This window comes from Phoxinus phoxinus, assembly GCF_949152265.1.
Source record: "Phoxinus phoxinus genome assembly, chromosome: 22".
Taxonomy (NCBI): Eukaryota; Metazoa; Chordata; class Actinopteri; order Cypriniformes; family Leuciscidae; genus Phoxinus; species Phoxinus phoxinus.
Window position 1 is genome coordinate 14259649 of NC_136897.1, and position 13470 is coordinate 14273118.

The window sequence follows — 13470 nt, forward strand, 5'->3', positions numbered from 1 at the left end:
CCAGTCACTCCACTTTGTTTAAGCCGCTTTATCTTATCAGATAACACTAACTTTCACACCTTCAGGCTGACCTTTGGGGCATAAATCACATGGTCGTTGTAACCATACAGCAGGCTTAACTAGGGTTGATTTAAATGTAAAGTCCTTAAGACTTAAGTCTTTTGTGGCTTGTGAAGTCTAAAATGTGAGTTTTGTAGCTCTTAAGCCATGTCTGGCAGTCTAGACAAAAGTTTGTAATCAGTAAAAATGTCTTAATGTTTTTGAAATACTATTATGCTCACCAAGGCTGCATTTATTTTATGAAAAATACAGTAAAAAAAAGTAATATTACTGTATTTTAAAATAAATAAATTTCATTTATTCCTGTGATGGCAAAGCTGAAATTTCAGCATCATTACTCCAGTCTTCAGTGTCACATGATTCTTCAGAAATCATTCTAATTTGCTGCTCAAGAAACATTTGGTAAAAAAAAGACATTTGCTCAAGAAAACGGTTGTGCAGCCTAATATTTTTGTGGAAACCAAGTAAAAAGAATGAGCCTTTTGAGATCCCACCCCAACTTCTTGTTTGAATAAATATTTCAAGAAAGACAAAACATCAAGTTGTATCATGGCATGGGCTCTTTAATTATTAAAATTGAGTCTTAAAATGATTGAAAAAAAGCTTAAATTCAGGTAGAAATATTAGAGTTGAATAACAATGAAAACGATCATTGAAGTTGGACAAATAAAACCAATGATGATAAAGCTATCTGAATTGAGCTGTAATTTTTAATGCTATGTATAAAACTCTCTTTTCATATTTTTCTATAATTATATTTCTGTATTATTAAACACAACTATTGTCTATTTGTGATTACCCCTATATTATCAGTCAGAAAGGCCAGAGAAAACCTAAGAAATTAATGTAGAAAAAAAGTAGCATACACTAATTAAACATGATACACCTGTAAATATATCTGCAAACTTTCTAGTCTTGACCCATTTGCGTTAAAGCCTATTATGATTCAAACTATGAACAAACCCATTGCTCTTTACTTTGAACTAAACAAACACATCTCCCCTTCCTCAGAGAGTCCCGCTAGCCAACTAGACCTTTAAAAGGAAACCAGAAACACTCCAAAAGGATCACTAAGAAAATAGTTAGTGCAGTTGCAGGTGAAGGTGAGCGCATTTGCTTTTATGCCATCCATCTTCTATAATGCTATCTTCAGGAATTATCCAATCATCCTCGAACTGCTCTCAGATCAGCTCAGAAACTTGCACCCAGTTCAGATTCGGAACAGAGCGCTTACACAATTCTACATGCTATTCAACCATTTTATAGTCATGCAGACAATAATGACTTCCAACCTAACCGCGCTAGTACAGGCTAGTAAATCCAACTTCAACTAACAGGCATTGATGTCTAGGTTTTCTCTTTTCCATTAAACCTGCAGGCCAACAGCTTCCTATGCCAGGAAACCAGGGTAAGAGAACATTCACACCTAACAAAGGTCAAAGTCATTTAGGAAATGACCAAACAAAAAACACATTACCATACCAATAACATACAGAATTGTGCGGCTTGTGATTTTAAGCCACAATATTATCAAATATTATGTTTTATTTTGGTCACTCAATGACGTTTGGTCACTGCTTTGAGTGTAAACAACAAGAACCTGTTCATATATTTAAAGTGAAACCAAGCAGAGTTCTGATATGCTGGTTCAGATATAGAAAATAATATCAATGTTATACCTATGTAAACAATAAAACGACTGTTATATCAGTTTTCCCCTCAAAGGGCCATATCATGAGTAGAACGCCAGAGAGGCGACCTTTATCTATCCGCCTATCTTTATCACTGATAAGCAGAGTGTGAACTTTGGAAGTGTGAAATGATGTCAATGATGGAGCTTTATGATGCAGCTGGAAGACAGAAGCATCTTTAATGCACCCTGTTTTAGAGGGCCATAAACTAGTCAAAGAATAACTCTGCCACAGCACTGGACGAAGGAGAGCGAGAGACGGACAGACACTTGCTTCTCTAAAGCCGCACAGCTTGTGCTCCTCTCTCTCTTTTTCCTGCCATAAACACCATTTACAGCCGAGCAACACCACTGATAGTGAAGCCAGGAGCTTTTGCCGACAGTCCAAACAAAGCACAGAAAAGGGAGCGAGAGTATCAAATCTAGAGTGAAGACGAGATAAAGATCATCAGGAAGTGAACGCTACATGGTGGGGGAGAGATAAATTAAATATGAGAAGAAGAAAAAAAGCAACAAACAAAAGAATACGAAGTAACATGAAGTTCGAATCCAAGACAAACCAGACACATTTTAAAGACATATGACAGAAATTGGGCCCAGGAGCCAATAAGAAAAGGTTCTCTTCTTGAACCAGATCTATGGAGGGCTCACACTCGACTATATACACATTTGTTTCTCAATTGATAATTTTCTACAATTTAATGAAAACCCAGAGTTTAGACAGGGAGTGTAAATACGTCCTGCATAGTTACAGACCAGCCCGTGACAGATTGTTCCAGAAAACTTCAAAGTGAACAGAACAAGTGATCGTTAGATTACAGATTTACCCTGCATATGGTTTATTATCTTAACAGAAAGGAAAACGCTGGAGTAATTGCACTACTAGCTCAACGGAAACATCTGAGTGGTCAACATCAGCAGTGTATTCATCATGTACAGTAGAAAGCGTATATCAAATTTAATTTTGTGGGACTGCATGACCAGCAGGGTCAAACTTGCATACGTATGGGAAAATTCAAAAGCACAGAAGGGGAAATATTATATAGGCTACATAACTAACTAATATTATAACAAACTGCATCAAAATGACTAAATATCGAACTCGAGATTTCACTGCAATTACTAAAACTGAAATACTGATATTGATGGATCTATTCGGACACAATGAGGGTGTATATTAAAAGGTATATAATTATATTACAAATATTATATTATTTCAACCCAATTTTGGGTCAAATATGGACCCAAATTTAAATTTTAAAAATAAAATTTAACCCAACGGCTGGGTTTGTCCATATTTGACCCAAAATTGGGTTGAAACAACCCAGCATTTTTACTACTACTAAAGGACAGCAGCAGGGCAGTTAAACATGCAAATGTGAAAAAAACACTACAGTAATTCTCAAGCTCACAAAAATGGCTAAATCCTGAGTCGACAGAATATACATATCTACCTATATCCCTGCTCACAGAGGTATAATGCCATAAACCTTCTGCAAAGTATATGCAGTATGGGGTTAGAGGGGTAGTTTGTCAGTAACGGTTCCACAGAATTAGGGTTGGGCATCGTTTTGATTTGAACGATTCTGATTCCGATTCCGATTCTTCCTTTCGATTTCGGTTCTTTTCGATTCTCGATTCCGATTCTTTGAGGGGCGGAGCTATGGGGCGGAGTCATTTTATTTTGATCCGAATGTTCCAATACATATAAATAAAACATCTCCAGTTAACTAGCAGAGCATTCATTTCGTTCGTTTGATAAATAAGAGACAATCTAGCACTGAAATGTGCAATCATTGGCGTGGATACAGTGTTTGTCTTCTGGCTCGTGCACACCGCACTGTCTTCACTCGGACACGCGCTTCAATCCGTTGAGGAGACTCTCTATTCGTTCCGGTGAAATCACAAAATATAATGCACACAAACGTGTCCCTGCTTGATATACAACCACTGATGAGCATAATCGGTTTTGATGAGAGAGAGAAAAAAAAACTATACAAGTGCGGTTTAGAACCCAGAACATCTGAGACGCTTGACGAAAGTTCTACAACTGGACCATTAAGGTACACGTTAAATAAGCTCAGCGGATTTATGTATTTATTCATACGAAAATTCTCGGCACTGACAACATGTATTACATCTCATTAAACGACAAATTAAACCCAATGTACTATTTAAATCGATTGTTGGACTTAATGTTATTGTACATTATATATGTGATTTAGCATTGCATTACCAACCCCCACCCCACCCGTCGTGTTTTACACTTTTTAAAACAAAGTTACGCCACTGGACACTCCTTGTTAATTTGTACACCATGCAGTTTGTCAAGTGTTGCACTGTGCGAGTGCCGACTCAGGCTTTTTTAAAAGTGAAATAAAGCCACACTTTTGAGCGCTCCTTACCGTGCTCCATGGCTGCAACAGAACAAGCGCGGGCACTTTCGGAAATCCGGTGGCCACTATGGAAACCAAAACTTGCGCGGAACCGATGATCGGAATCGAATTTTTTCTCTCTAAACGATTCCAATGGCATCGTTATTTTTTAAACGGTTCCAAGTTGGAACCGGTTCTCGATGCCCAACCCTACACAGAATGTTAAATAGTGATTTTAGTCTCCAGACCAAATGTGCAGGGGGGTGCTCTATAAGGCCCGTTTCTCTCCAATTCTCTCACCCCTCCCCTTTCTTTCACTCTTTTTTTATGTCTTTTCCAGATCTCCAAACTCTTACCAGATGTACAGAATTCACAGATGAGTCATCCATCACTTCTTAGACACTTAAACAAAGGAGGGGAGAGAAGGAGGTGCTCAAATGTGTCTCAACAGAAAGAGAATCTGGAATATTTGTTTGATCCTGTTGGAATTTCGATTCTGGTTCTAGTGTGGCTGCCATTCCCCTAACCGAGACATAACACTCATCTTCATCCAAACTAGTCCAAATTGCACTTACGCAGGGTTTTGGAAAATATCCCACTCGCAGCTCGCCGTTAAATGGCTAGTCTTGTGTTTTACGCAGACACAAATGACCAGGGCATAAATCAATGGATAAAAAGTCCTTGAATTCATGGAAACTCCTCATGAGCAGTGCTAACGGAAGGTGCCGTTAACCTCTGTGCCATGCAGGCCAAGCTAAACACGGCAAGGCACTCCTTTAACTCACAACCCGATAACGCAAGCAAACTCCACTCCAGGCTACTACACCTGGGGCAAACCAGCTCAGCTTTTACATATGTTTCGTGTTATGCTGTCAAAAACCTAGAATGCGAGTTGCTGTTTTTGAATGCAGCCCAAGTCTACAGCAACGGGATTAATAAAGCATACTGCTCAGATAACGAAATGAACAAGCATCAAAACGAGTTCGACTGCTGATGACATACTCTGACTGGTTTCCACACGTTGAAAGAATAAACAATGGGTCGGAGAAGCAGATCAAGATCTAGGAGCTTCGTCTATGGAAAGCAATGGACCGTGACATTGAACTAACTCTTGTGGCCTGGCCAAAGACGCACCGCACCCTTCACATACAGGTTTACGCAGCGGCTCCACAACAGGTGACAGGGACCATAAAGAAAAGACCAGTACATAAATCCCCCCTTCAGGGTGGTGAGAAAAATCTGGCGGGCTGTTTACCGACCCTAAAAGAGGGGGCCAAGCTACACTCACACATGTGGCAACCCAGGTTGCACACACAAACCAACCACCACCCCCTCCGCTTTCAAAACAATCAGGAGGGCCACCAAAGGGTCGTTGTAGTTTACTTTGAGAAATAAGACTCATATGGCTCGTTATATCGAGCCAAACTGTTTCCATCACCTCGGTCTTCACAGCAAGCGCACTAAATAAACAGACAAAATCAAAAAGCTATTTAATTAGAAATGCATCTCATTTATCCTGACTGCAGAAGGGTCAGTGCGAAATTGCTTGATTTTTTTTTTGTTGCCATTCTTTACTTCAGATGGATCAGATGCAGGAAACATTTTTAATGGAAAATAATTCACGAGGAATTCAGACCACTTTTTCAAATCCGCAGATGGAGGACTGTGAAGCCAGTGAGATTACTCATAATAACATTCATCAGTTAATTCAACCGTCTCCTCCACTCTTCAGGTTAAAAGGATAGTTCATCCAAAAATGAAAACTGTCATCATTTACTCACACTCATGTTGTTTTAAACCTTACTTTTTTCTGTGGAACATAAAATAAGATAACTTGAGAAATGTCTCAGTTAGGGCTGTAAACGATTAATCGCGATTAATCGAATCCAGAATAAAAGTTTGTGTTTACATAATATGTGCGTGTATTGTGTATAATTATTTTGTATATATAAAATTTACACACACATGCATGTATACATTTAAGAAAAATGTGTTATTTATATATAAAATAGTTATATATATATTATAAATCATATGTAGTGATTATATACATATATATGCGGCATATAAATGCAAATATTTCTCAACTATATACATGCATGTGTGTGTATTTATATAAAAAATATACACAACAATACACACACATATATTATGTAAACACAAACTTTTATTTTGGATTCGATTAATCGCGATTAATCGTTTACAGCCCTACCAGTGTTTTTTTTTCATCCAAGACAATAGTCACTAAAACTGTTTGGTTACCAACATTCTTCAAAATACGTGTTCTGCAAAAGAAAGAATGGCAGGTTTGGAACAACATGAGGGTGAGTAAATGACAAAATGTTCATTTTGGGTGAACTATCCCTTTAAGCCCCACCTTGAGTAACACCATCAGCCTTTATCTTAATGGAGTCTTAAGGCCCATATCTCAAAATCCACAAAGGCTTGTGTGCGAGATGGTAATGCCAACACCTCGCTGCTTCCTATTCGCCATCAAGGTCTCTGCAAGCCACGGGGGAACCATTAAATAAAAAAAAATAAAAAAATGGGCAGTATGGAGAAACTATTTGGACAACTGGAAAGTATTAAGGCTTGATTTTATACTCCGGCTATGTCCTCAGGGTTTTTCCAACCAAAGGTTTTTCTACTCTTGATTGATATATTGCAGATGGACAACCCAAAAAAATATCTCTAGCCTATAACTTTAAAATCCAGCTTCTGTTGGATCTGTCAACAGGAAAGCAGACGATAAAGGGACATTAAGATGTTTGACGCTCCTTGGACGAGTTTGTGCAGCATGGTTACGCAAGCAACAGGTTTGATGTCACAAGCGCCTTGACTACTTGTGAATTGTCAGAGAGGCGTACAAAAAACTATGAACATGAATAGCGACATGTGAATAGGGACAGTTGTAGGGATTAATGAAGATAAATAACCAGCATTTATGACAGACCACAGTTGCCCTAAGCTATTGAGAGAAAAGCAGCCACTGGTTAACAACAACACAAGACAGTTGTTTGGGGTTAATGCTGTTGTTGTCAATAAGTTGATTATTTAAAAAAGTTATCATCTGCAGAAATAAAAGTGTTGTCTTTCAGTCAAAAGCCTGCTTCTGCTACTAGTTTGATAAATGTTAAGACATGTGTAATACAACCCCAGTGTAATACAAAATGAATTAATCATTGAATGGTGCTTTTGTGCTAATCTGAAGTCCTAAAGTTACTGTTGAAAAAACAGTAAAATCATCATGAAATCAAAATTGAGACCATACTTTCCTAATACAAGTTATTATGATAATTCATTTGTGAAAAACATTCCTTGTCACCATACCCTCATTTTTCAGCCTATTCCCTCCAACCACCTGTCAAATAGAGACCACTCTTAACCAATTTTCTCATTGAACATCCAGTTTTGCTCAGAAATATGTCACATTAGCTTTCCACTGAAATCGCTTTAAGCGGTTTAATGGTATAGGGCCACGAACTGAAGCACTCATGCAGACCAGGTCAAATTACTCAGCAGTAGGTTAGACAGTCCTTGAGGCAGAACATCAACAGATCTACCTGGCCAATCATTCCCATCTAAAGCCTGATATCTTGTGTAATGAATGTTTCACGGTCCTATCAGACAAAGAACGATTATGCCAACAACCCTTGGTAGCCTTCTCGTCTTCATAAAGTTATCTGTGGTAGCATTTGTCTCGATTTATTTCAAATAAGGCCCAAATTAAGCACCTAACGCACCAGGCCCGACTAAAATTTGACAAATCGGATCATATATAATGCAAAACAGATAGCTTGTGACTTCAGTTGATGCTTCCGTGTTTAAACTTGTGCGATTACCATCTTTTAAACCTGACAAAAACAAGGGAGCTGCCTTTGTGAAATTGACCAAATTGGTATCTTTGCAGCGTTGAAACATGCAGTAAAGGTGTTAAAGATAATACTGGGCAGTAAAATATTTCCCTTTGAAAATGATATGATTGTGATCTTGAACATAAACAGATAAAACCTTAGTGACTGTCTAGGCGGTAGAGAAGAGATACATTACACTAAAACCAAACACCCCAAAAAGACATCTTTAAAAGTGATGTCAGGTTTGTAGAAAAAATATTGAAGACTTTTTACATTTGCTGCATGATGCCTCCTACAATACATCTTCAAAAAATAATCTTTAAAATATATCTGGGAGTTCTATGTCAGATAAAAATACCATAAAATAGCTTCTGCCACTGATCTTTAGTTAAACTTAATTCATTTTGAGGAAAACAATAACATTTTAAGTTATAATTTATAAACCAGACCAAATAAAATGGGAAAAATCACTTAATTGCATTATCAATGCCACATGACTAAACTGCAAAGTTTATGAAAAGTATATCTGAAGGTAACACCTTTAGATATAGATAACTGAACATGTAAACTTAAGATTTTAAGTAGATTTCAATCCTGTTTTCTCATAAACATACTTTCTGAGCACAGCCATGGAGAGATATTGAATTATTATAAGCTTTATCGTTTGTTTTTTTCTCGTACACTAGTCCAACAATATTTAAATGTGACTTCAAGCGACATAATTACTTCCCAGCAAATGCACAACTAAATGTTCATTGCTTCATGACTTTGACTCATATCAGCAGGCCTCCCAAAACTGTCTGTCAGAGTTTCCAAACTTAAGACAGTAACTAGCCAGTCATAACCTGGCAGTTCACAACCAGACCGGATTTGTTTGTATAAGTTACTTATAACTAATAGCTACCGTGTTATGATTTTTAATGCGAAGGAAAAAACTCTGTTGGTACTTAAAAGTAATTTAAATAAGTATGTAACATAGTCATTTGTTATTCTGTGACTTTTGAGTCAATTTCTTCCCTGAACAACTTCAGTCAAGGGTGTTAAAGAACTTAAAGCGTGTTAGTTTGTAGAGAATGTGATTTTAACTAGTTATTTCGTTCGGACGGGACAGTTTGTGTACTTACAGATGCACAGTGCTCTTAGGCAAGTCTTGAGGGACATCGGTCATGTCCAAACGACTGCAGTCGGTCGTATCAAGCGTACACGTACAGTTTTGAGGACACGGTGCGCCATAATTGATTAGCAGTTCCAGCGTCAAAAGCCAATAAAACACATGATATGAAAGTGATCCCATCTGTCCCAGCCACGCCGCCATTTTGTATCCAGTTGTCTCAGCGCTTAACCACTGATCTCTCTCATCCACAAACGGACAGCTCGGGCTTATTGAGTTTCTCAGAGTTCGAGTAATTCGCCTTCATTAAGTTGTTTGTTTACCCAACGGTAATATCACATTATACTGCGTTGTTTTTGGGCAATGCATCAGTCCTGGACTTGAAAACGGTCCCTAGTAAAATTGTATCTCCCCTGCTGCACCACGTAAGTAAATCAAAGGTGAATCACGACGAGGCAATAGAAGAAACTTGTCCAGAAGCCAAAACTAAATGCAGTTGTCCTTAAAAGGTTGAAAAGTGGGTCTGGATGGGAGATAGACAGGCGCTTTGTTTTGGCAAGAGAGGTCCACTGGATCAAATGTAACTTAGTTTGAGGAGTTTAATCGGCAATAGTGTTTCAAAAGTTCTTATAATAGTTCGATCCAAAGTGATTCATTATTATGAAAAGTAAAAACATGGCAGATCGTGTCCATTAACTCCATACGAGCGTGCTGAAAGAAAATCTGGGATCATCGGCGCTTTAAAAAAAACTTTTCCTTCGGGAAAACCGCACTCTTTAAAAAGTTTGAGGCTCTCGCTTCTTCGCGGATTTGATATAAAGTTTCCGAACTGCGAATGCAGGATCTTGGATCACTGTAATGAATTGTAATAAACCACGTTTGAAGCGTTACAGTTCCAGTAAATCCGTCCGATTGTTGTGAACTTTGCTGCTCGCGTACGTTCACTCGCTCTCTCTCCGGCAGTCCTACTCGCGGTTAAAGGAACTGGGAAGCTTTTATCTTGATCTCGTTGTACGGTCCGAAAACTTCGATAATTCACAAATTCAGTTCGCACTTCTGACCGCTTCCACCGCTTGTTTTCCCCCTCCCGGACTTTACTTTCTTTTTAGACGTTCTTTCGTCCCACGTTGGATACATAAGAAGTGATAAAGATTCCCTCATTTTGCTTCCCGATTGGTGCTTGGAGAATGATTGACGGCCGAGCTCTGGATCTCATTGGCTGCTTTGGTGCGCTCAGGCGCCACGATTTTGGACGTGCCAGGGCCCAGCTGTCAGTCACCTCGCGTTAGCCCCGCCCATCTTTCCCACCCAGAGTGCGAAACTGCACCGCCTTCTTTCACTCTCATCTCATCTTAAAGGGACAATGTTCAGGGCGAGATGTCTTTTTTTAATGTAATATATTATGATAATATAATATTAATTTATATAGAATGTAAAGCATGAGAGTGGAACTTTTGTTTTGGTTTATATATTTATAGTTCACATTTAAAATACTTTTTTTCCCCCTTGAAGCTATAGGCTTATTATGTAAAACCTACTTTGTCAGAAAACTTTTTACTATTTCATGTTGAATTTCTTGTCAAATAGGCATCAATGAAGTTACCTCAGCCAAATGTTACCTCCGCTATATAGTGACAAAATGAATAGAGCTTTCTTTTATGTAATAATGTGAATAATATCCTTACTTTAATCCGGATTGCTGATAAATATATCTATTCAAATACGTGATTCTCCATTTTGTCCTCTTTAACCTAAATGGTATTTGACGGGTATTTTGGCTTTCTATTCTGAGGGAGCTCTTGACATTGTTTTACATGATTTATCTGTCAGTGTGTCGACTGTAAATCATTTGCTTTACAAATAACTTGTAAGTGACACAAGTGTCAAGAGACCATAAAGAGCCATAAAGAGACACAGGTTAGGGCTTTGAAGGGTATTAGTAGCGTATGCACTTTGAAAAACCTCAATACGGTTATATTTCAAATATAAAAACGAGAAAGACATCACTAATTTGCAATATTAAATTGCATTGATACCTATACTCACATTACAGCAAGTAATAGAGCTGTTGTTTGTTTGTATCGACTTTATGGGACATAACTATGAATTCTCTGCAATAATTTGATTAAAATAATTAGTCCAAACTATACTGGACCCTTTCATACATATTTAATCCAGCATTACACTTGATAATTCCAGCAAACGTTCTTTCTGGGATCTTTTTGGATCAATTATAGTGGTGAGAAAGTGTGCCAGTGAACTAATGTGTGTATCAGATGAGAGATCCTTACCTCTCTTTCTTGTTCACTCCCTCTCCATCCAGTTCTCATCCACAGCTGGAAAAAGATAAAAGACCTTGTGGTTTTGCACAGATGGTGCAACACATAAAGACATTGGATTTGGTGCTTCACAGAAAAAGAGAGAACGTGAAGTAGGCCTGGACCAGTTTTCCAACGGTAGAAAATTCAAGGTTGGAAAGGATGCCGTTCCATATGCGTGAGTTTGGTTTTGTGTTTTTGTCAGTGTGTCTATGCGTGTTGCCAATTTATCACGCTGGCCGTGCAGGAATCTTCAAAGATAACGAGGACATCTGCTTAAGCTATTCGTCAACAATAAAACAGAGAGGCGTGAAATGAAGCCAGCACGTTTGTGCTATCTCTGGATGTTTAACGGGTGTGCAGCGAGGAAATGCCTGGGTTAATAGGAAGCAGAGACACTTGCACGTCTCATCATATCTCTCAGGCCTGTCTAAAAAGCTAGAATCCCTATACCAAAAAAAAAAAAAGTTTATACTGACAGCATTTTACATCGTCAAAGTGACGATAACTCATTAATTTTTAAAGACATGCACTGTAAAAATGGATATGATCAATAAGTTATGACAACATGTTTTTACATTGATTTACCTCATCAAAAAAGTTAAGCAATTTTCAACTTTTTTTAATAAGTTATATGAGATTCAACTTATTTAAGTCAGTCTAATGTATTTAAGTTGAAATGACTTAAACATCCAACAAGTTGATTGTACTTAAAAATTTAAGCCAGCAACTTTGATTTACAGTGTGGGCGACAACATGGGCTCAACAAAGTTCTTCTAGTAACGTTAATATAACTTAATATTGTTTGTATATTCATGTTCTCAAAACGTTAGCACAATTTTTTTTTATATATATATACATTGTTCATGGAATGGTTTGCCTGAAATGTTTTAGTTGGATGTTTTTTTTTTTATGTAACTTGTTTCAAAATGTTTAGAGAACATTCAAAAGTTACGTTAATGTTTTGCAAAACGATAAAATGGAATGTTCCTTTTACGTTCGCATAACAAAGAAAACAACTGGATGTTTTTTAAAAACAACTGGATGTTTTGAATGTTCAGATAACATTTAGAAATAACATTTTTAGAACTTAATTGGGAACTTGAGCAAAACGTGTCCAAAGGAAAAGGGAAAATCTAGTTTAAATTCTTAGAAATGTTCTCTTTGTATTCATGCTGGTTTCATTTTAAAATGTAATATTTATCATTGTCAAGTAAAAAAAAAAACGTTTCTATTATTAATTTATCATATCTCTATCATTAATTAAAAACACCTTTCAAGGTTATCATTAAAACGTTTTAAATTACAAATACACAAATTATTCATATAAAACAATTCATATAATACAAATTAATTAAGATGAGTCACACACTGCCATGTCATAAAAATATCAATAAATCTGATATTTTAAACGTTTTTTTTCTGTTCTCCAGTTTTCTCCATATTATCAGTAAAGCTGTTTTGTTAATTTTGCTAAAAACTAATAATAAAAGATTATGCCAAAATACTTTATTCTTTTGATGTGACTTTTTCTTTTATGATAGGGGATGATAAGAGGATATTAGAAAGAAAAATATCTAGTCAAGTTGGAACGACTACTAATCAACATCAGAGACCCTGCAACCTCCAGCGATTTAAACGTCGTCCGTCTGAACGTCCCTTCAGAAACACCGTCTTAGTCTTTATCTCTGGCCGAGTGGCATGAGTCAAGCAGACCTTTGCACAGCCTCTCTGCGGGTGTCCGAACAAGAATAAAGTTTTTTTTCCCCTAACATTAACTAACATTTACATTTCTCACTGTTGTTTGTTTAATAAAGTGAGTGGATCTCGCCCACTTCTGCCAAGTTCCTTTCATTTCCCAGAGCTCGACGCTTACCGTCCAAAACCCTGCGTGTTGAAAGACGTCTCCTCCTTGACCTGCATGTTCTTGAGTGTTGCACAGGGTGCCCATCACTTGATGTCATCCCCGGAGAAGGCATACCTTGTTGCAACAGCGTTGTGTTAACAGCTTGCTTCTCTTGAAGTGTTTACCTGGGCAACGTCTCCCTGGTGTTTATACGTC

At 37.5% G+C, this 13470-nt stretch overlaps 1 protein-coding gene and 1 long non-coding RNA gene across 3 annotated transcripts in view; one reads left to right on the top strand and one right to left on the bottom strand.

Annotated features, from left to right (window-relative positions):
- lrig1 (leucine-rich repeats and immunoglobulin-like domains 1) overlaps window positions 1-10201 on the bottom strand; it is a 35742-nt gene extending 25541 nt beyond the window's left edge. For both annotated transcript variants that reach the window (XR_013796011.1, XM_079598423.1), the window contains exon 1: window positions 9104-10201. Coding sequence is in view for 1 of the 2 variants with exons in the window: in XM_079598423.1 (XP_079454549.1) it covers window positions 9104-9294 (191 nt within the window). In the remaining variant the exon portion in view is untranslated. The remainder of the gene's footprint in view (window positions 1-9103) is intronic.
- LOC306991007 lies at window positions 9380-13241 on the top strand. Its single transcript, XR_013796012.1, has 3 exons — window positions 9380-9515; window positions 11414-11586; window positions 12953-13241. It is a non-coding gene; the product is annotated as an uncharacterized lncRNA (long non-coding RNA).
- Window positions 13242-13470: the final 229 nt, after the last annotated feature.